This window comes from Trichosurus vulpecula, chromosome 9 (genome assembly GCF_011100635.1).
Source record: "Trichosurus vulpecula isolate mTriVul1 chromosome 9, mTriVul1.pri, whole genome shotgun sequence".
NCBI classification, from domain to species: domain Eukaryota; kingdom Metazoa; phylum Chordata; class Mammalia; order Diprotodontia; family Phalangeridae; genus Trichosurus; species Trichosurus vulpecula.
Window position 1 is genome coordinate 75,048,623 of NC_050581.1, and position 24,393 is coordinate 75,073,015.

Consider the following 24,393-nt stretch of genomic DNA (forward strand, 5'->3'; position numbering starts at 1 on the left):
TAAGGAAATCCAGAAACCAGAAAAGGGAAGCATGACGCAGAGGAGTGTAACAGCATATGTTTATTTTTTTAAAAAACTCCTCTTATATAAAACTTAAAATGTTATGAAATAATATTTCTCTGACCTAAAAAACCTTTTTTTCAGACCTCCCTGTTTGAAGTAGGGTTAGGTTGCAGGGAACAATACAGTGAAGAGTTCCCTGACAAAAGTCCTCCAGAAAGATCCAGAAAACACACAACAAATCCTGATGAGGAAATCAAGGTCACAATTGGTCATCTGTCCAGCCCAGGTCAGCATTTGAAGACAAAGAGAGACTTAAGACGCTGGGAAGTGTCTGGGTGTGACACATACCCAGCACTAGGGGAGAAGCTGTGAACCAGGCCGAGAATGGTTCTAGACCCACATGAGGTCACCCCTACATCCACGCCTGAGCACCATAATGGGAACAGGTGTGACCTGACAGCTTGGTTGCTCATCACCCAGTTCCAGGTCACAGATCTGGGTCAAGCAGATAGGGGACCTACCCGGGCTTAACCCCCTCCATACTTCGGCAATCTCAGCCCTAGGCAGGATACCTGGAGAGAAACAAGTTTAGAAACCAGCAGCAGAGGTGAGGTCAGGCCCCAGGTACAGAGTAGGGTCTCATTTCCAGCCTTCAGCTCAATCTGAAGACTGCAAAGGAATAACCAGGAGAGGAATCACAGACCAAAGGGGAGCCTGCGGGTCTATCACCCTGAACCAGAAGAGCTTCCTAGATTAATAACAGTAACTGAGTCCAAAATCAGTCTACTGTTGCGCAAAACAAAACCAGTCTGAACATGCAGAGCTTAAACTCTTGACCTGAGTGAGATGGATCACTTTGGGAGAACTGAAGCTTGCAGGTCCCCGGCCCAAACTGTCCTTGAGATCTGGAAACAATACAATACTCAAAACCCCAATAAAGCAGCAACAAGACCAGCCCAGACCTTCCCTACAGAACTGCACAGAAACCAGCCCTACCATAAAATTTGAAGTCAGGAAGTAGGCTGGAAGAATAAGCCCCCTCTGCCCAAAAAGCAGACATTATGGTGACAGGAACATTCAAGTCACAAACTCCAAAGAAGAAAATGAATCCAAAACATCTTGCAGAGTAAAAGCCTCAAATACACAGCCTGGGCACAAATTCAGCTAACATTCCTAGAAGTGATGGGACAATAGTCCAAAAAAAAGAGTTTAAATTTTTTTTATGAATGAGAGAGTGCAAGAGAAAAAAATGAGAAAAATGAAAACTATGAAAGAAAAAAATTGGAAAGGGAATTAACAGCATGGTACAAGAGGTACAAAACCTTATCTAAGAAATTAACTCCCTGAAAGTTAGATTGGACCAAGTAAAAGTGAATGACTCCATGAGACTGCAAGAAATATTAAAATAAAGTCAAAAGATTGAAAAAAATTGAAGAAAATTTAAGGTATCCCAAAACAAAAACTAACCCGGAAAACAGACCAAGGAAAAGAAATTTGAGAATCATTATACTACCTGAATGCCACAACAGAAGAAGAAAAAAAAAGCCTAGACATTTTATTTCAAGAAATTTTAAAAGAAAATTCCCCAGATCTCTTAGAACCAGAAGGCAAAATAGAAATAAAGAAATCCACTGGTCATCTGCTAAAAGAAACTCAAAAATGAAATTTCCCAAGAACACAAAACCCAGAGTTTCCAGATCAAACAAAAAATTCTACAAACAGCCAGAAGGAAAGAATTAAAGTACCAAGGAGCCACAGTCAGGACCACACACAATTTAGCAGCCATCACTACAAAGAAATGGAGAACTTAAAATATGACATTCCAAAAGACAAATACATATATATATAGATATAGATATAGTATGTGTTTTATATATATATACATGTGTGTGTGTGTATGTGTGTGTGTATATATATATATATATACACACACACATATGTATATATTTTTCTCTACCCTCCCCCTCCTTGGCTCGCAGCCAATAATAACTTACTCACTAAAACTGAGTATAATCCTACAGGGGAAATAATAGACATTTAATGAAATAAAGGACTTCCAGGTATTCCTGATAAAAAGACAAGAGCTATGCAGAAACTCTGAAATTCAAATACAGGAGTTAAGGGAAATGTAAAAAGGTAAATACAAATGAACAATGATAAAGGACTAAATGAGGAGAAATTGCTTATATTCTAATATGAGGAGATGATATGATCTCTCTGAACCCTATCATCATCAGGGGTCATACAGGGAATCTAATTAGACAGGAGGCTTTGGACAGGTTTGTTATGTCTTGATAGTCTAAGAAGAATGGAAAAGAAGGGGAAGAGGAATATGTGGGGGAGGGAGAAGATTAAGGAACAATATCTCCTATAATCAGGATTTGCAAGTAGATGTCTGACACTAACACTCGAACCTCACCCTTATCTGAAATGGTCAAAGGATGAAAGAATACATACATACATACATACACACACACACACACACACACACACACACACACAGAGTTGGGTATAGAAATACATTTCTCAGCAGGGAAATAGAAGGAAAAGGGAGAATCGGTGGGTGAACAGATTCAGGAAAGATTGGTCCTAAGCAAAACACACCCTAAAGGTGTATGAAAATATTTATAGCTCTTTTTGAGGTGGCTAGGTATGGGAATTATGAAGGGGTACCCACAAACTGGAAAATAGTTAAACAAGTTATAATACATAAAAGTGATCAAATACTATGGTGCTATAAGAAAATGATGATGGGAATGGTTCAGAGAAACTTCGGAAGACTTGTATGAACTGAGGCAGCATGAATTGAAAAGAATCATTAGCATAATGACCAACCACAATTCCAGAGGATTAACGAGGAAACATGCTACCCACCTTCTGACAGAAAATAAAGGACTTGAATGAGACTTTTTTTTACATAGTCAATGGAAAAATTTATTTTGCTTGACTATACGTATTTGTATCAAAGGTTTAGTTTTTCTGCAGTACTTGGAGGGTAGACAGGATGGAAGGGGCTGGAGGGGAGTGAAAGAAGGTAGATTTTTGTTCACTGGAAAAAAATACTTACTGATACTCCTTCAAACACCTTAACCCCTCAATTCTTCAACTTACTAATTTTCCATAACCCATTAGAGGCAGCTAGGTTGGGCTGTTGCAGTTACATGGTATATTGTGGGGTCACCTTGAAAGAATTCACAGACTCAGACCATCTCTAACCCAAGCAAAGGTATTTATTGAGAATTACACCTCTCAGAAAGGAAAGTGAGTCCAAAAAGGAACACGCAGCTTAGTGAAAGCAAGACAAGGATTTTTATAGGGCAAATGACGCAATTACATAACAGAATACATGAATATTAAAAAGGCAGGAGGGATGTGTCAAGGGATTAGGCAATAGGGGAGGGGTCCCAGCCTCAGTGGAACTGCACATGCAATTTCCCATAATGCATATAGAAAAACCCATGGCAGGGGCATGTATGTATAGTAATAATATTATAATATGCCTCTCTACATCATAAGTTCACCTAAACAACAGCTTTTGTTATTACTGCTCAGGCACCTACTTATTAGGATTCCATCAACTCCACCCCCACAACACACAAAAATGACCATGAGGCAGTTAGGTGGTGCAGTGGATAGAGCTGTGGGTCTGAAGTTAAGAAGACCTGAGTTCAAAACCAGTCTCAGACACTTACTTGCTACATCACTTAACCTGTCTGCTTCAGTTTCCTCAACTGTACAATGGGGAAAATAATAGCCCCCAACTCTCAGAATCATTGTGAAGACTAAATAAGATGAAAATGCTTGTAAAGCACTTATCACAATACCCTGCTCACAGCATTCTTGCAACAAAGCTTGTTCTCTCCCCTCCCTCCATGTTCACAAACTCTGAAATGCCTCACGTGATCACAATCAGCTGTCATTCCACATCACGTCTCCTACCTTGCAACTCCTCACTGTGACCGCCAATCCCTGCACTCCTCAGGTCTCTCCCAGGCAATCGCCTCTGCACTGGTTATGCTCTCCTCCCCTCCCCATCCTGGCAAATACCAGATCAGCTCTACACTGTCCACTCCTCTCAAGAACCTTTGCCCCTTCTCCTATCACAAGGCCCTGCCAAGCCTCAGCCTTGAATTACATCCCCTCTACCTTCTCTCCTCTGCCTTCGCTCTTACTCATGTGCTGCTGAATGATGCTAGAGAAATCTGAAACTGTGTTGATTGAGTCCATTATAAATTTATGTTACATAATTTCAACTGGGCCCTCAGTGCAGCAAGACAATCCTTTTATACTTCCCTAATCAATTCACTATCCCACTTACCACCACACATTCCTAAATCTTTTCATCAGTCTCACTCTTCCCATGGCCCCTCACCACCAGCTCACAGCTTAGAGCCTTGTCATGTTTCACTGAAAGAATTCAGGCCATTTGCCAAGAGCTCCCTCTCATCCCTTCCTCCTCATCTAACAGGTTGATGCCTCTCCCAGCTTGCTCTGCCTCAGGCTTTCATGAAGGGGTTGCCCTTCTTCTTGCCAAGGCAAACACCTACTCCATGAACAAATGACCTCAGTCTAGCAGATGCCCCATCTATCACCCCCCACACACACACATATCATCCAACCCTATCTCCTGCTGCCAACAAACAAGTCCATGTCTCCCCCATCCTCACATGATCCATTTATGCCCACTAGCTATCATCCTACCTCTCTCCTCCCTTTCCTGGCTAACCTCCTTGAGAAGGCCCTCCGCAAAGCTGCTTCTACTTCCTTTCCTCATTCTTATAGCTCTACAATCTAGCTTCTGACCTCATCATTCAACTGAAACTGCTCTCTCCAAAGTTACTAATGATTTTTTTAATTGCTACATCTAATGGTTTTACACTTATACTCTGCAGCCTCTGACACTATCAAACACCCTCTTTTCCTTGACACTTACCTATCCAAGTTTTCCTGGCACTGCTCTCTCCTGCTTACCCCCCTACCTATTGGACAACTTCTCAGTCTCCTCTGCTGGATCTTCATCCAGATCATCCCTGCTAATAACCCTGAGTATCTTCCAAGGTTCTGGCCTGTGCCCTCTTCTCTTCTCCCTCTACTATTTCACTTGATAAATTCATCAGCTTCCATGTATTCAATTATCATTTCTATGAAAATGATTCTCAAATCTACCTATTCTGGCTTAACCTTTCTCCTGACTTCTAGTCTCAAATTTCCAACTGCCTATTAGACATCTGAAATGGAATAGAGAAGATGTAGCATCTTAAGCTCAACATATCTGAAACTGAATTTATTATTTTTCCCCCAAAACTCTCTCCCACTCTTCCTAACTTCCCTATTCCTGTGAAGGATACCACCTTCCTCTCAGTCACACAGGTTCAAAATCCAGTTATCATCCTCAACTCCTCAGTCTCTCTCACCTGCTCCCCCACATCTAAACAGCATCAAGTTTTGTCATTTCTACCTTCATAACATGTCTGGTATATGCACTGTTGTTTCCTTTGACAACATCACCATTTAGGTGCAGGCCTCCATCACCTCATGCCTGGACTACTGCCAAAAACTTAACAATTGATCTCACCTCACTTCAGGGCATGTCCCACTCAGCTGGCTATAAGAATGATCTTTCTTAAAGCTCAGGTCTGACCAGTTTCCAAACTCTGCTTCAGTTTCCTCAAAATAAAATGGGGATAACAATAACACTGGTTACCTCACAAAGTTGTTGAGGGGGATCAAAGGAGATAATATCTGTAAAGCTCTTGGTAAAGTGCCTGGTTGTATAACAGGGGGCATAATAAATGCTTGTTCCCTTCCCCCTTCCATTCGCCTACTCAGTAAACTCTTGTGGCTCTGTATCAGTTCCAGGATCAAACATAAAATCCTGTGTTGGAGTTTTAAAACCTTTCACAGCCTGGCTTCCTACCTTCCCCGTCTTCTCAAGCTTGCACTCCCTGAATATCTTGGTGATGTGGTGACAGTGGCCTCCTTGCTGTTCCTCAAACATACCCATGAATTCCCCTCTCCTTGCACTCTCACTGGCCATCTCACAGCCCTCCCCAACTGGGCCAGCTGACTTCCATGCCTTTGTTCAAGTCCCAGCTAGAACGCCACCTTCTACAAGAAGCTTTCTCAACCCCATTATGCTAGTGCCTTCCCTCTGTGATTACCTCCAGTGTAACCTGTATATATCTTGCCTGTGCACAGTTGTTTGCATATCCTATGGCCCATTAGACTGTGAGCTCCTTGAGAACAGAGATTGGTTTTTTCCTTTCTTGGTATAATTAGTGCCTACTACAATATGTAGCACACAGTAGGGGCTTAATAAATGCTTGATGATTCCTCTTGACTGTTAACAAAGCAAATACAGTATAATAGCTTTGTAATATTATCAAGAAAACCACTTAAGCAACATTTAGTGTGGATAATTGAATCAGGAATGTCATTTTTTTCTTATCCTTGAAAAGACACTAGTGTTAAAGATACTGACAATGTTGATCTTCTAATTTACAAGATCACGTGGCAACTGAAATGATTGATCTTTAAATGAAAATCCCTTCATGGAATCAGCTTTTCAAATGCGAAAGGTCCTGCAAGGCCATCTAATCCAAGCCCTCACTTTACACATAAGAAAACTGAGGCCTAGACAAGTTACATGATTAGCCAAAAATCACAATGAATGGAACTGGCAAAGCCAGCATTTCAATTGATGTCCTTTAATATCAAATTCCATACATCACACTACCTCTTAATCACTGAAGACAAGAAGCTGAGGAGCCAGACCCTGTTCTAACTCATTTAAAAATAACCCCCACTCCCATCACCACCTCTTCTCTCCCTTCTTCCCCTCCTTCTGATATTCAATCTTGCTCCTCACCTCTTTCTTGTAGGAACTGGGGCTCTGGAGAGCCACACTTGATCTGAGCATTCATAGGCTGAAGCTGGACATTCAGTGCATCCTGTGCCATCTTCTCCCAGGCCCCTGCCTCTCTCTGTGTACTTGATGCAACCTAAAGATAAGGAGATATGTTTGGCTTTGTGAAGGAATCACCATGGAAGCTAAAACATAAAATATAGAAAGAATATACATTCCTTCAGGGATACAGGACAGGGGAAGAAGAACCAAAGTCTTGTTTGTCAGATTCAAACTGGCTGTACTAAGACTAAAAAAGATAATAAAACAACCCAGGAGGCACTTTTTATTAATAATGAATAGTCTACTGCCTTTCAGGAAAATGGCTGACTGGGCACATGAAAGAATTAACCACATAGGAAATTTCTGTTATTGATACACAGGAAATCTCATGAAATTTCATGTGATTATTTGAACAATGAATGATTTAGTTTTGAGTATTATGAATACACAAGAAATCTTGAAACAGTTATGAAGATACTCCTATTTATATTTATCCATTTTTACCAATTAAAAATAAATTATAAGCATATTACCTTTTACCATTAATAAATCTTAGCAAATCAATAATATTACTTTAACTTTTAGAAACTGTGAAAAACTATGCTGTCACAGAACAATTATTCTTAAGCATAAATCCTGAGTGTAAAATGTTGGAGAAGATTTAGAATACAGAACAGCTGGGCAAAAAAATCCGATTACCTCCTTTGCTGTTGTGATAGAAGACAATAAAAGAATCTTAAAAATTATCTAGTCCAAACTCTTCATTTTACAGTGTAAGAAAACTGAGGAACAGAGAGGTTAAGAGACTTGCTCTAATAAGCAGAAGAGACGGCATTTAAGCCCAGCTACTCCAACTCCAAATTTAACACATTTTACTCTCTACCAACCTCCCTCCCACTCCATGCTTATTTTCAGTCTTCATCTTCTTTGATCTTTTACCACATTTGGTACTGGTGACCCTCTTCTCCTTTCTAAAATTCCGTACTTCAAAATTATTTATAGCAGCTCTTTCTGCAGCAGCTAAGAATTGGAAATCAAAGGGATGCCTATCAATTGGGGAATGGCTAAACAAGCTATGTTATATGATTGTGATGGAATATTATTGTGCTATAAGAAATGATGAGCAAGTTGGTTTTAAGAAAAACTTGGAAAGACTTACATGAACTGATGCAAAGCAAAGTGAACAAAACCAGGAGAACGTTGTACACAGTAACGGCAATATTGTTTGATGAAGAACTGTGAAAAACTTAGGTAGTCTCAGCAATACAATGATCCAAGACAATCCCAAAGAACTAATGATGAAACATACTATCCTCCTCCCGACAAACAGCTGATATTGTTGGAATACAGACTGAAGCATGCTATTCTTTTCTCTGTTCTCTACACTCTCCCTAAGAGATCTCATTCACTTTCAAGTAGATCTGGCAATTATGTCTTCAACCAGGTTAAAAACCTCAGTCGTTCTTGATTTTCTCCCCAACTCCTATATCCAAATATTCACCAAGTCCTGTTGATTATTTTTGTCTATCTATACCACTTAGGGCAGTGCCCCACATGTAGAAGATGCTTAATAAATGCTCACTAATGGATTATAGAAATTGCTTCCTAAAATGGTACTCCTGCCTCCAGTCTCCCTTAACTACATCAATAATAATGTAGTTATGAAGATTCAGCTTCCTGAGTTCAAATCTGGCCTCAGCCATTTACTAGCTGTGTGACCCTGGGCAAGTCACTTAACTCTGCCTCAGTTTCCTCATCTAAAAAATGAGCTAGAGAAGGAAATAGCAAACCACTCCAGCATTTTTGCCAAAAAACCCCAATGGGGTCACAAAGAGTTGGACACAACTAAAAAATGACTAAAAACTACCAGAATAATCTTACTAAAACTGCTTTTCCTAATAACACTCTCTTACTCAAAAGAAACCTTCAGTGGGTCCATAATTGCACTAAAGAAGTCCAAACTCTGTAGGCTATCACTTAAACCTTTTTCCTTTTGCAGCTTCAAACTACAGGGTGTCCCTAAAGTCTGGACACAAAGGCAAAAAGGCTATTTTGGAATATTTGGAATATTAACAGACCCTCGCCCCCTTGACTTCTTTTTCTGGGGTATGCTAAAGGAGAAGGTGTACTCAATGAAAATCACAGATGCAACACACTTGATTGAACGCATAAAGAGTGAATGTGCTAAAATTGACGGCAATGTGGAGTTATTGCATCGAGTTCACATGAATCTTGCAAAGCGCATCAACCTTTGCATCACAAATGATGGAAATCATATAGAAGATGTTATTTGTTAATATTCCAATTAAATAAAATGTTGTTGAAAATTTCATTTGTTTCATTCCTTGAAAATATGCATTTTTGCCTATTCGTCCAGACTTTAGGCACACCCTATATTACCTTACATGAATTCTCCAACCCAAAGTAGTCAACTATGCCATAAATACTTAATGTGTGTCCGGCTCCCTAACTGTGAGTAGTACTCACTCTGCTTGCAATGGTACTTCTGCTTGTGTGTGTGTGTGTGTGTGTGTGTGTGTGTGTGTATCCACACTCTCCCACTTATATATGCTTATTTATCCCTCCGGAGCCAGTTCAAAGTTTATACACTTTCCACAAAAATTTACCAGACTAATCAACTGACATTTCATACTTATAGCTAAAGATCAAAATGATAGTACAAATATGGATTTACATACCCCTTGCAACCATTCCAGGAAGCTCCTAGGGGGCCAGGGCCCACAAGCTGGGAACCACTGGTATAGATCACTTATTTGGGAATGAAACATGTGATAAAGATTGTATAGTACTCCATCTCCAAAGCCTTGAATTCTTAAATTCCCTTGTCTGACCATGATCTAACTCTTCATTTTGCCATTCCTACCAAACCTGCTGCCCACAGTCACAATGATGTTCATTCTGTCTCCTCAATCTTCACTGCTGTTCTGGCTCTACCCAGCCTTGACCCCATGGGTCAGCTATTTCAATTACGTAAGGCATTACCCTAGAATCCTTTACCCCTTTCACTTTCCACAGTGAGCCATCCCCAATCCTGAATAACACTTGGCTAGATCTGAAATACTGAATGCTACTGGAGAAAGTCACAAACTGTGCTCAGGGGGCGAGTGGGTCCAAAACAACTATACCAACATCAGGCTGGGTCCCTCACTACAACTCACTCCCTATCCCATTCCCCACATTTTTCCTACTTTTGCCAGTCCCCAACTTCACTTCCTACCCATTTCTCCAATCACAGATGACCTCACTTCCTACTTATCCTGAGAAGACTGAGGTCATCTGACCTAAGCCTCCTCAACTTCTTTCTTCCTTCTCACTTCAAAACCTCTACATCACTGATCTTTTCTTCCTCCTAGCCCAAAGAAACAGCTGGCCTTCCTCTTTGCCAAGACTAATTCCACTTATCATTGTGACCGCATCCCCTCTTGCCTCCTCCAGGATTTTGTTCCCAAGATAATCCTTTCCATAATGGAATCAACAAGATCTGAGGAGAAATCCTGTCTCAGACACTTCGTGGTCTCTGACCCTGGGAAAGTCACTAGTCACAGGGTTGTTGTCAGATATAACAGGTGAATAGAGAGCATTTTGCAAAACTTCAAGCAATCTATAAATACTAGCTATTATTATAAAGTTTCACTTTCTCTCAGCAAGCTCTTTCCTCCCACCTACAAACCATGTTTAGCCTCTCTTATCCTAAAAACAAAATCTTTCTACTGACATTACTACCTCTTTCAAGTGACCACTCCATAGTCTTTCCTCTTCTTCAGTGTCAAATTTCTAGAAATTCTAATTTGTGAGCCTTGATCTCTCTGCAGCATTTGACACTGGTAACCTGCTCCCTCTCTGCCTCCTCCCTTTCTCCTACCCTATTTGGCTTCCTAGATGCTGTACTCTTACAGTTTCCTGCTTGCCAATCCTCTACTCTCTCCTTTGCTTTCTCTTCTTCCTCTAGCTATACTCTAGGTAGATGTTCAGGAAAGCTTTCTCCTCGACCTCCTCCTTTTACTGTTCTCTCTCTCCTTTGGTAATATTGTCCATACCCACAACTCCAACTCTGGCCTTTATGGAAGCAGAGGACTCCCAATGCTATGTCTAACCTCTCTCTTGGTCTACAATGATTTGCTAGAATTCTGGGCTTCTTAAGCAGTGGGTCATCACCCCATATAAGGTCACATCATTTAAGAAGCGCTGTAAGATGACCTGGGGCACCCCAGTCGCAAACTAAACAAAGCAGTTCTGTCCATTCACCCCCAATTCTGTTAATGAGATGAACAACCTTTCAGACAAGCAGGCTGGAAGGGCTGGCATTATCTTTGGACGTGGCCAACAAGGGAGAAAGAAGAGACACAGATCCTATTGATCCTTTCTCTGAAAACTTTGTCACAACCATCCTATCCTTTTCATTTGCCTTTCCACTACAGCAGGTCCTCCCCTCCTTTCCTCTGGACTAGTACAATAATCTTTGTAACCAATTTTGCAGACTCCAACCTCAGAACCTCCAATCACTGCCCAATGAATCACAACAATAAGTCGATTCATCTCATTCCCTTCCATAAATAAATATCAATAGGTCCCCATGACCTGTCCTAACTTTAGAAGCCCACCTCCTAGCTCTAAATGCTTACTCTACCACACAGTTAGTACTCAGACAAGGAATGCACTAACTTCGCTCCTCTCCCACACCCTAGAGTCAACCTATCTTTTGAAAGTCTACCTGTCACCCCTCTTCCAACACAGACATCTCCTTCAAGAACTTTTCTTGGTTTCATGTACCTCCACCACCAGCAGCCAGAAGCAAACACCTCCTTTTCTGAACTCTCACACTGATATGTAGCTCTCCTATATCTTTACTACATTTAACTGGGATTATAGTTACTGTCTTATCTTCTCTATCAGATTCTCAATACTCAAGGAAGTTACAACGATTAGGCATATCAATGTTTACTGAACTGAATCTAGTAGCACTGAATCAATTTTTAGATAACACAGGAAGCAAGGATTGTATCTTATGCTTTTTTGTAGTCCTCGCATGATTAGCAATGCCCTAAATACAGCAGGCAGTCAATCAATATCAGAATGAGTCTATAGACATGTTGCCTATATCCTACAGCCCCCTACTAGGAGGGAATTCCTACACTTCTGGCAGTTTCATATGATCAAGAGCAGTTGGTAACAGGACAGTGAAGAAGAGACAAAAACATAAGCTAAGAGTCCCAGCCACTAAAATCACACTAAAGATTTGAACTCAGTCACTTTCTTCTCATTACTTGCCCCTTAATCAACAAATTAGGTCAATAAGCAATTAAGCATCTACTATGTGCTAAATGTTAGGGATACAAGGAAAGACAAAAAACAGTCCTTGCTCTCAAGGAGTTCACAGTCCAACAGAGGAGACAACATTTCCCCACAATAAATCACACCTGCCTCTTTCCCACCTGACGTCCTGGGTCACCAAGCTCTCTCTCCAAATCTTCCAGCACAGTCACCACCTCCTCTCCACTCTCTGGATGCTGATCTCTCACCCAGCCCTGCAGGTCCTCTGGCAAAATGGTCAGGAACTGCTCCAGGACCAGCAGTTCTAGAATCTGCTCCTTCGTGTGGATCTCTGGTCTTAGCCACTGATGGCAAAGTTCCCAGAGTTTGTTCAGAGCCTCTCGGGGTCCAGGTGTGTCACTGTAGCCAAACTGCCTGAACTGCAGGCGGAAGATCTCCTGGGTGGAAGGGCTGTTCTTCTTCTGACTGTCTTTCTTCCCCCATAAGTAATCCTCTTCTTCCTCCACCTTTACTTTTACTACTTGAAGTCTCTCTTTCCATGCTGGATTCTGAGGATCGAGGGCTGCAGCCTCTCTGGATTCTAAAGCCATCTGAGCTTCAAATTTTTAAAACAACTCTAAAAGGGTCTATGCCTCCGAGGGGTTCCCCTTAGGCGGCTCTTCAAGGACACCCCTAAGATATAAGAAACCACAGTTAATAAGGAGTTATCAAATTAAGAATGCTATTAGAGACCTTAAACAATTTAATGAAGGTCAGCCAGAGGGGGAATTCATTGAACGTAACTCTGACAAAACTTAACCAAGTAATTCCTAAGCAAATGTGGATATTTTCTCTTTGGGGAAATAGAAATATCATGAATTTGTGGGGCCCCTAGCGGTCACCAGACCTCACTGGGGTCACACTCCAGGTAGTCCCTGTAATGCCACCAAGCACGCGCAAAAGTCCCAACAGCCCACCTAGGCTCCCCTCACCCTCACCCATTCCCCCCCCCCCAGTAATGTATCTTTCCCTCCCTCCGCCACGCCCCCAATACCATTCAGGGGCCAGGAAACACAACTGCCAAATTTACAGACTCCGCACATAACGGCACTCAGCTGACACAGGGACCTGCCGTCCTCATCATCATCTCTGGTCTCCTTAAGTGGTTTAGTGACTGCTCACTTTAGAGATACTCCCAACCCCGGCCTTCCTCTAACCACAGCGACCCTCGAGGCACCTCTGCTTCCACACTACATTTCCCGGAACCTCCAGGCCGGGTTTCCGCCCTTCTCTGGGAGATTGGGACAAACGCACCACTGTCAAGCGGTTGCTATAGAGACGGGCTGGGGCGGCACGTGACTCCACCAGAGGCCATGCTCGCCCCGGGCTGGCTCTACACGAGGGGGCGTAGGTCTACACAACGCGGACCCGCCGCAGCCAGCGCTACTCCTCAGACGCTTCACTGAGTGAGAGATCTCAAGGATCAGAATTCAGCACAGAAGGGAAGCTGGCTCCAGCTCCCCCGAGAACAGTGCCGCCCGGATTTCTGGGAAATGTAGTCGGGGGAAATGGCCCCGGAGGCTTCTGGGAACCGTAGTCCAGCGACAACTTGTATAAGCTTCCATGACATCCTGTGCGCAGCAGCTGGAGATGCTCAAGCACTTCTCGCTCTAAGGGAACTGTCCTCCTGGAGTTCTGGGTGTTAAGCAAGTCCTGGCCCCTCCACCTAAAGAAGGGGGCGGCCCCTCCCCCTCCGGCCTCCTTACCTCCCTGCCTACGGGGAAGATGGCGGTGGGGATGAAGCCTAGAAATCCCAGGATGGAGTTTGGCGCCGGGAAATCGGGCTGGTCCCGCGTCGGTGACGTCATAAGGGCTCGGGGTCGACCTGGATCGGAGGAAGGGGGAGGAGAAGCAGCCGGGGCTGGCTGTCCGGCCCTCGGCTTCGGCCGCCTCCCAGGAGGCGACCCTCCTGTCCGCGCTGTCCAACGTGGGGGGGGGGGGGGGGGGGGGGCTCCCTGTGGGCGCGGGAGCAAAGGTCCGTGCGGGTCTTTGTTGGGACCGCCCTCCCGTTTTCTGTAGGCTTTGGGGGCAGGTGTTTATCCAGCCCGACTTCTTCACTACGTGGGGTTCGCTCTTCTGTTCATTCGCATTTTTCCTGTCTACACCGCCCCCCCCCCCGCCCCAGTACCAGACAGCTTTTATACCCATTCCTTGGGTTACGTTTCCAAATCCTGCAATAACAATAGCTAGTGTTTTAAACTGTGCAAAGAAGGCCCTTTCTAAAGAAATAGCGCTCATTTACACCACAACCCAGGCATGTGGGGACTGTTATTATGCCCATTTTAGGGATGAGAAAACTCAGCCAGACAAGAGTTAATTGACTTGTCCAGGATGAGAGACCCTTAAGTGTCTGAGGCTGGATTTGCATTCGGGTTTCCATTAGGGTGGGGTGGGGGAGGTATTAGAGAATACCAGCCCTTTCCTCACTGGTTGTTTACTTTTTCTTCTTGAGTCTCTTTCTTACCTTTCCATAAGAATCTGTCTTGTTATAATTCTGTGTAGTAGCCTATTGCTATTATTATTGATAGAATCCTAATAAAGCTGCCCGCAGCCCCAACATTTTAACTTCCCTAAGGGCCCCACTGAACAGCAGGGGCATCTTGATTTCACCACCCAATCAAGCTCTAACCATCCCTCAGGCCCCGGACTCAATACAGCCAGCCACTGCCCCCAGATCCAATTCACATATTTGAGCAGGCTCGTTCTTGTACTCAACCACATTCACATCATCCATTTAGCTCAAGAGAGGACCACAATATCTACCTATCCATCTTGAGCAGAGGCAACCACAGTAGCTAGCCAATCAGAAAGCAGCAGGACCAGGATGCTTGACCACCAGAACCATAGAAGGGACCCCTTCCCTATTACTTAGTCCCTTAACAAACCCCTCCTGCCTTTTTAATATTTATGCTTTCTAATATGTAATTATGTAATGTGTTATGTAATTGTATTTTTATAAAAAGCTATCTTGCTTTCTCTGAAGTTGCTGGTTCCTCTTGGAACTTAGCCCAGTTCATGAGAGGTGTCAATCTCAATAAATGCCTATACTTGGATTAGAGATGGTCTGGCTCTTAATTCTTTGAGATGGTATAAAGGCAAACAAAGTGGGATTTTTTTACTGGTTTTTCTTTTGGAGTTCAGTTTCTGTAACACATTAAGGGCTTAATGTGATGTTAATGGAATGGAATGTTAATAAAATGGGACTTGTGAGCTCTGGCCCAGCTAAAGCTGTGGTACATCCTGAGTCACATGGAGCCTGAGTCACATGGAGCCCAGTGCAGGAGGAGTTTGCCAAAAAGGGGGGAAAGATGGAGAAGTGAGAGTGAGGCAGAGCTGAGGGAGAGAAGCTAGAGTGAGTGAGAGGGAGGAATTTTCCTGGGGGCGGACTTGTTTGTGGGGAGGCCTAAGAGAAAGAATGTTTGGGATGCTGACGCTCCCTCTGTTGCTCTGTGTTGTTGGTCTCTCAGACAGTAGCCCTGTCTGTTGGTCTGTGTTAATTTCTCAGACAGAAGTCTGAGGTCTTGATGAGTGAATTGAGCTGAAGGGCAGACCCGCCCATGGGAAGGATGCTTAGCTTAAGCGCCTTTTAAGAGCTGTTAAAGTGAATTGAGATGATGGTGCTGGTAATGTGTGCAAATATTGTTGTAGCTCTGTTAAGCTTTGTTTTCTCAGAAATAGAAGCTGCGGGCAGGAGCCTCTCAAGCCTACTGTCAGGGGCAGGGGGAGTTTGGAGTGGAGCAGTCCCTATGAGCTGAGACATGGAGCAGGAGTGGAGAGCTGCCTACATGTGAATCCAGGCGAGAGCAGGGAGCTGTCAACCCCCAGAGGAAGAGCCATGGGATTTGGAAGTCAACCTCAAGTTAAGATGAAGGAGGACTTTACTTGGACACTTTGTATTGATTAAGGAGATTGTTCTTACTGTGATCTAGGGGTGAATGGTGTGGTGTTTTCGCTACCTTGGGGATGCATTGTGCTAGGAAAGACCCTGGCCTGGGACCCCCAGATTGTATAAACAAGTATTTTGGGGAATGCTACAGAATGCAATGATATATGCTATATATTGAACTATGTTATGCTCTGAATAGAGAGTTCATTATACTATGTGATTAAACCCTTAAAATTATTCACAGCAGTAGTCCTCAGTTATGCTGCCATGATTGGCATTACAGATGGTAATAAATTATAGTAAAGGAACATTCTAGAATATTACTGTGCTGTAAGAAACAACAGATCTGATGAATACAAAGGCATGGAAAGACTTATGTGACCTGATGCAAAATGAACCAGAACCAAGCTATGAAGAGGGCCAGCTCTGAGAAAGTCCATTCTGGGATAAGATACAGGCCAGAGGCCTGTTCTTGCCCTTGGGCTGATAACTCAGCATGTGGGCTCTCCATCCCTCTCTCGGCATGCACGTGCTGCTCAGAATGAAGGCTCTTCAAGCCTCCTCGGTATACATGTGCTCTCTCCAATACCCCCCCACGGCACACACACGTGCTAAACACCACCCGTGGGCTATTAACAGAATACTGTTTACTGCAAAAGGGGAACAAAAGCACTAGGAAGTCATGTATTATGCATATGCCTCGCACCTAGATTTGTTGATTCTACTTGCCTAAAACGTATATAAGCCCTGTCCCTCAAATAAACAGAGCTGTTCTTTACTCTTCCACCTGGCCATGTTTTTCTTTTCACTCTCCCTGGCATTCGGCCATCTCCGGCCATTTCGTCACCACAGCCGCTGGCGGCAAAGATATATCATGTAAGATGACTACAACAGTGTAAATGAAGAGAACTATAACCACTTTGTTTAAAAATGCAAAAATATGCTTAGCTTGCAGGCTATACAATTACAGGTGGCAGACCAGATTTGGCCCTTGGACCACAGTTTGCTGGACTCTCCATAGGCCAATGAGGTTGCTTCCAGCCAAATTCTAGGACATACTTTTACAAAATGGTTTATGAACATTTAGAAATGAAGGCAGTAATGACTAGGAGCCAGAATGGCTTCCTTAAGAACAAAACTTACCAGACTAACCTAAATTCCTTTTTTAACAAGGGGCAGCTAGGTGGTGCAGTGGATAAAATGCCAGGCCTAAAGTCAGAGAGACTTGAATCCAGATCCAGCCTCAGATACTTAATAGCTGCGTGACTCTGGGCAAGTCATTTAGGCCTGTTTGCTCAGTTTCCTCATCTGCAAAATGAGCTGGAGAAGGAAATGGCAAACAACTTCAGTATCTCTGCCAAGAAAGCCCAAAAAAGGGGTCATGAAGAGTCAGATATGACTGAAATGACTGAACCACAACAAATGAAGCGAATGATGTGCAGGTAACACAAGTAGATTTCAGTAAATGTTTAACACAGTGATTCGTGTACACAAAAAGAAAGCTAAGAGACTACATGAGAGCAGGTTGGTGGGAGCAGAAGTAGCTGAATGACCTGAACCAAAGAATAATAATGAATAGGCTGGTATCACCTTGGACAGGGGACTCAGTCCAGGAGAATGTCAGACGCTGCTGAACATCTTTGTTGTTAAGTACATGTTCATTCATCTATCTACCTTGCCCACCCAAGCAGGTGTGATCTTAGGTTACTAGTCAAAATAACTTTACTACTTCCATGTTCTCACCCTATCCTGGGTCTGAGGTATTTGGCAATCAAGTCCAAACTGTTCTAACATTAAGATTTCCCTGGGATGACTTCGATTGGGGAATTTTTTTTTCATACTGACAATACTTATTTTGCTGTCCCCTCCCAAAGTAAGCCCTCCACAGCTTGAGATCATTCTAGACCATAACAAACCTGGTCAAGTAGCATTTATTAAGCACCTACTATGGACCACTCACCATGAATACAAAAATAAATGAAACTGTTCCTGCCCTTCAGGAGCCCTTCACAGTTTGAATGTATACTTAGGCTTTAACTTCCTTCAATTCTGGTTTGTGCTGATTGACACAGCAAATTGTCCAAGGCAAATCTGGCCTCTTTTCTTCTGGCCATTCTACTCAAGGTCATTTCTTTGAGGTTTTTTAACTGATTATGATAGCTTTACAACTGTTTTGCTAACCCAACACAAAATTTACATTGTTATTGACTGTAATTCATAGTTGTAATTTTTTTCTCCAAGGATTTACTTGTTGAAGTTGTCTCTGAGGAGCTCTACATATCAAACTCTCAACAGAGGCTTGCTTTTTCCAGTGGAAATTCTTAGTTGTAGGTATTCTGAATACCCATTTTTAGGAGGGGGGGAATCTTTAATAGTATGTGTAGTTTAACTGAAGAGTATAAGAAGTCTTGGGTTACTGTGCAATTTCCCTTGATTTGTGACATATAAATTCAAATTCTTCTTGGTCTCATCTTAGGTGAAAAATGTTTGCAATTCAAATTAGTGTTCCTTGATGGGTGACTGATTACTGCTTATCTGCTTGTAAAATCATCTCTTGTTCTGGTAGCAGTCTGATATGCAACTTATCCCTTTTCCAATGATTCTGAGAAATTTACCTTTACAATTCCCTTTTTCTTTTTTTTTTACATTTTGGGGAGAGTATAAATAAATGGGCAGCAGACTATGGCACTATTCTCAAAGGCCTGAAATCTATTACACAATGCCAGTAAAATTAAACCTTAACTGCACAAAGTTCTCATTAGAACTGGCTGCTGAACCTCTTCCATAAACTTGCTAGTGCAGCACAGTTTCAATTCTTCCTTTCTGAACCTGAGTTGGCCTTCCTGGTTAATGTTTAGAAACCCTACTTTTGCTACTGGTCCATGTTCCCTGACCTTGTCACCCCAGCAGCAATGTGATAGCTGCCCCAGCAGGCACTTTATCTGAAGACCTTACATAAACCCAGGCGCTCAGAGGTAGTATACCTTTGATCAAGACCACTAACTGGCTAGTTGCCCTAGCATGGGGCATAATTTTGGAGGTGAGGGAGCTAACCTGGGACTCCATCTCTGAGTGAATTGCTGTTAATCTGCCCAAACCTTTCTATGATGTGCTGGGCTGAGTCATAAAACATTTTAATCCTTCCTAGGGTTGCATTCACCAGAACTCACCCTAAATTTGCATAACAACAATGATTTTTTAATTATCTCAGTTCAATATTCCAGTTGTCATCTGTTTGCAAAGTTGGAAATGAGTGTCATGAGACAAGAGCAAATGTGCCTGATTTTCAAAAAAGAGAGGAGACTGGAGTCGGCAAAAAACCACATTGGGAGCCTGCCTTATTCTTCACAACATTCTAAAACTCCATTAGAGATAGTTTGCAAGCACTGACTACGAGAAACAAAGATCACTAAAAGCCAGAATAGCTTTATCAAGAATAAAGAATTGAACCTTGCCAGCTTCAGCTCACTACCTCTATTGAAGGTAACTAGACTTGTAGATCAGGGGAATGCTGCAGATGCAGTTTACTGGAATTGCTGGATTTGAGCAAAGTATTTAACAACTGTCTTCATGTTATCTTTGGGGGCAAGATGAAAAGGTATGGGCTATGTAATGGTACTATCGAGTAGATCTGACAGGCCCAAAGAGTAGCCATTAATGGATTGTTAGCTTAGAGGCGGATGTCCATCAGATTGTCTCAGCTATATGATCTTGGCCTTAAATTCTTCAACATTGTTGTCAATGCTTTGTAACAAAACATAGAAGGTGTGTTTGTCAAATTTGTAGATGGCAGATTTTAAAAATTTTTTCATTAAAGGGGCCATCCCTTGACTCACTTCTTAAAGAGGCCTATTCATTGAATGGACATTGCCGCACTTGGAGTGAGAACTTGAAAACACCTTAGTTTAAAAAAGGCCAGTCTCCTGCTGCATCCTGGGCCATCTCCAGTAGTCCAGAGCCATATCTGGCCACTGGACCCAGATGGCTCTGGAGTTGGAAGAGAGGCTGGTGACTGTGCACAACTTTCCCTTACTTAAATCCAATTCACCTGCATGTCAGGGCATTGCCTCCCTAAAGTTATGGACAAACAGCAACCTCTGTGAGTAGAAAATTTCTAGTTGGGCAACAAGGCTTCTTTCTTTCTTTCTTTCCTTCCTTCCTTCTTTCTTCTCTCTCCACATAGGGTATCATACTCTTACCTGTCAGTGCTCTGCCCAAAGGGAAGGTAAATCTTAATCTATGAAACTTTTTTGTTTTGGTTTTTCCTTTTAAAGGCCAGCCTCAACCCCAAATCACTCTCGTCCCAAACCAAGCCCTACTTGGTCACTATTTGGGCCCTGACTGGCTCAAAAATAACGTAAATAGCAATTGTTTCTCTTTTGGCCAGAAACCCTGAGGGTCTTCCCCTCCCAGATCTATTTTTTTTTAAAGAGGCCATTCTTTACCTAATTTTTATTAAGCATTAATCACTGAATGGGCACTGCCTCAGTCAAACTGAGACCTGTTAAAGACCTTAGCTGAAAAAGGCCCAGGTCCTCCACTGCACCCTGGGCCATCTCCAGTCACCCAGATCCATTTCTGGCCACTAGACCCAGATGGCTCCAGAGGAGAAAGTGAGGCTGGTGATTTTGCACAGCCCTCCCTCACTTAAATCCAATTCATTTGCATGTCATGCCATCACCTCCCTGATGTCATGGTCCTCTTCGAGAACGATGGACAAACAGCAAGATGGCAGAGGAACAGCTAATGTGTTGGGTGACAAGAGTTAGTTTGCAAAAAGATGTTTGTCAAGCTAACATAATGGCCTGAATCAAGATGAAAGGGAAGCATCAGTTCACACACACACAAATCTGGAAGTTCCAGTGGACTACATGTCCAATAAGGGTCAGCACTGTGACAGCAGTCAAAAAAGCCAATGCTACACTAAGCTTCACTGACAGGATCAGTGTCAATCGAGAGAGGAAAAGTTCTGCTGCACTCAACTCTAGTTAGACCACATCTGGAATATTCTGTTTAATTCTAGCTACCAGTAGAGCTTTATCAAAGATAAAAAATGAAGTCTTGCCAGCCTAAGCTCACTGCCTCTACTGAAGCAAGGAGACACAAAGGTTTTGAGAACATAGACAAGATGTGGCATGTCCAGAAGAGGGCACTCAAGACAGAAGACTGGAGAAGATGCCCATGAAGATCTGTTGAAGTAACATAATTATCTTCAAGTATCTCAAGGCCTGTCAAGTCATAGAAGGATTGGATTTAATCAGCTTGGCCTCAGGTGCAGACTCTGCAGACACATTTACCTTTGATGTCAGTAAAAATACCTAACATCAGAGATATATCAAAGTAGAAGGGGTTGCCTCAAACTAGAGGTCTTCAGAGGTTTGTCATAGATATCATAGTGAGAATTCTCAACCAAATACAAGTGAGATTAGTTTCTGAGATGCCAAACTCTTAGGTTTATTGATTCTAAGGCTTCTCTAAGATTTATAGGTCCCTTGTCTCTTTTAACCTCATTATCCTTATCTCATGTCTCACCTAGTCTCTTCACAGAAAAATCACATGCCTTTGGAGAGGCCTGGCCAGTCCAGGTTCACTCAGTATCTAAAATGTGTATCACATTGGAGTAATATTTATTATTCATGGGTAAGTAAAGCCAATATAATAAAAAGTGACAATTTTACCTAGTCTATTTATTCAATGCTATCCCAATTAAATTACTAAAAAGTCATCTTATTGAGGTAGAAAAATAATAACAAAATTCATTTGGAATAAGAAAAGGTAAGGAATTTCAAAGAAACCAGGAAAAAAAAAAGATTAAAGGAGAATCAGCAATATCAGACCTTAAACTATATTAAAAGGCAAGAATATTGTTGAAGAGTAAAATGGATAATTTCAATTAATTTAAATCAAAATATTCTTGTATAAATAAAACCAATGTAGCCAAGAATAGATGGAATGCAGAAAATTGGGAAAATACTTTGATGGACATCTCTCAGATAGGATGGGATTATGTTGGAATATTGCTGTGCTGTAGGAAGTGGTGAGCTGGTTGATTTAGAAAAAACATGGAAAGACTTGGCCCTATGAAGGAAGATGCTATCCACCTCCAGAGAAAGAGATAAGTGGAAATATGCATGGTATGGTCTTACATGTAAGTGTATGAGTATATACGTATGAGTGTGTGTGTATGTGTAGCTGTGCTGAATTGTAGCCTTCTTTAGGGTAGAGGGGGAAGAGGAAAAAAAAGGAAAATGCACAGCAGAAAACAAAAGAAAACCTACATGGAAGCAAAGTTGGGTAGCTTTGAAGACGATGTATGGTATTTATTGTATAAGTTTTCTTGAAATGGAAATTTATTGTTTTGTATGGAATCTTGTATTATGTTCTGCTGTATACATGGAAATGCTCTTTTTCTTTTCTTGTATTTAAATTTAAAATGAATAAAAAAATCTACAAAATAAATGAAAACAAAATATGTATCATAACATTTAATGCCCAGGAGCTAGATTAATAGTTCTTAAGATTAAACAGCCTTTCCTCCCATCTCAACCTTAGGCCTCACAGTCCTTATTATACACTCCAGTTGCCACCAACCCTCCATCGCACCATTAAAACACCATGGCGCTTCCTTCTAATTCCATAGTGACTGAGGACTGGGGCCATAACCCTTTTAGGGTTTTAGCCTTTTTATTTTGGCCCACTGCTTGATATTTTCATATCCTGGACAGGTATGAATGATAATAGCTGTGATGCCATTTCCCTAGGTTAGTTGAAGGGATGCTTGCCCCACATCCATTCTCCATACCAGAATTCAGGACTGAGGGGCTGCCATTGCATCCATGCTGGTGGCCTAACCTTAAGCTGCATAGCTTGTCCAAGCTAAGTTCTGTTGGTATGGCTATCAATGCACCTTCTTCCAAATTCCCAAGACTATATCCCCCCAACTGGTGCCATAAAGCAGAATGGATAGAAGGGCAGTAGCATATTCTGATGTTGGGAAACAATTAAAGTTAAAAAAAAACTGTGTGTGTGTGTGTGTGCGCGCGCATGCGCATCTGTCCCAAGGCAAGTTCTACCTTGCTCGAAGTAAGGATATGGGTAAGCTTTTATGGAAGGTTGTGGAAAGGAGGACACAAAGGAAAAAAAAACTGGGTGGCCAACAAAGATAAACATGTGCTCACAACATAATACAGCCACACAGCACACGTATGTACACACCCTTCTGTAGCAATAGCTTTCAGGGCAATGACTGATCAAAGAAAGGAAAAAAGTAAAATCTCTGCCCAACACTATAGTTGAAAAAGTCTATAGGATCACAAATCAGGAGAAAAATGAAGTCACTCAAATCAAACCCACAGCACCATGGAAAACTGGGACTTCCAGAGAGAAAGAAGCTGAACAGTATTCTCTGCTTTCTCAGGGGCCAGAAAGCTCAGGGGTGGGAAACTTACAGCCTCAGGGCTACATGTGATCCTCTAGGTCCTCAAGTGTGGCCCTCTGACTGAATCCAAACTTCAAAGAACAAATCCCTTTAACAAAAGGATTTGTTCTATAAAACTTGGACTCAGTCAAATGGCCCCAACCAAGGACCCACAAGGCTAACTATGGCCATGAGGCCCCAGGTTCCCCACCCCTGGCCTAGTGTCCACAGACTAGGTAACCTATTTTAGGAACTGAGCCACTAACTCCCTTTCTAAATTGTGGTTTTTCAGCACTAACCTGAGAGAAAACAGGAAGTACCTTAACCACTCTCCCCCTGAAGAATGTAGTAAGGAAGTGAGATGTCCCAATGGGCCAGACAGAATGAGAGGTGTGGTTCTAAGGACAGAGTCCTGAATGGTCATGATACAAGATAACTTCTAGCTAAGGGAAGAATGGGAATGGTGGTGTTAATCATTAACTGCCATCAGGATTATTATTATCTTTTTGCTTGCCTCAAGATTCAGTCTCTTCTTCCTAGATGCAGATCAAAATCACTGTTGCCATCCTACTATTCTCTAAGCCAGTGACTGTCTTCTTAAACATTCTTAAAAAGTTGTCCCCAATTGATTTCAGAAAACTCAGCTACCTACATTATACATCCTGAGGAAGGGACACTAACCAACCAAAACTGTCCTGATCCCCTGAAGTGCAATCTTCATTTTCCTGGGATATGAATTCCATCCTTTCTGAAGTTGCAAAAATCATATACCTTCCCCCTTAGAAGATAACTATTAACAAAAGTTACAGTAAATAAATACTTCAAATAACAAATAACAAGAAACAAAGA

At 42.2% G+C, this 24,393-nt stretch overlaps 1 protein-coding gene across 1 annotated transcript in view; it reads right to left on the reverse strand.

Annotated features, from left to right (window-relative positions):
- The window catches only part of LOC118830899 (zinc finger and SCAN domain-containing protein 30-like), a 23,403-nt gene extending 9,689 nt beyond the window's left edge, over positions 1–13,714 (reverse strand). The window contains exons 1-3 of the mRNA XM_036737971.1: positions 13,236–13,714; positions 12,364–12,874; positions 6,872–7,004 (exon numbers count right to left, since the gene is read on the reverse strand). Coding sequence (XP_036593866.1) covers positions 6,872–7,004; positions 12,364–12,792 — 562 coding nt within the window. The 5' untranslated portion in view covers positions 12,793–12,874; positions 13,236–13,714. The remainder of the gene's footprint in view (positions 1–6,871; positions 7,005–12,363; positions 12,875–13,235) is intronic.
- Between the last annotated feature and the right edge of the window lie 10,679 nt (positions 13,715–24,393).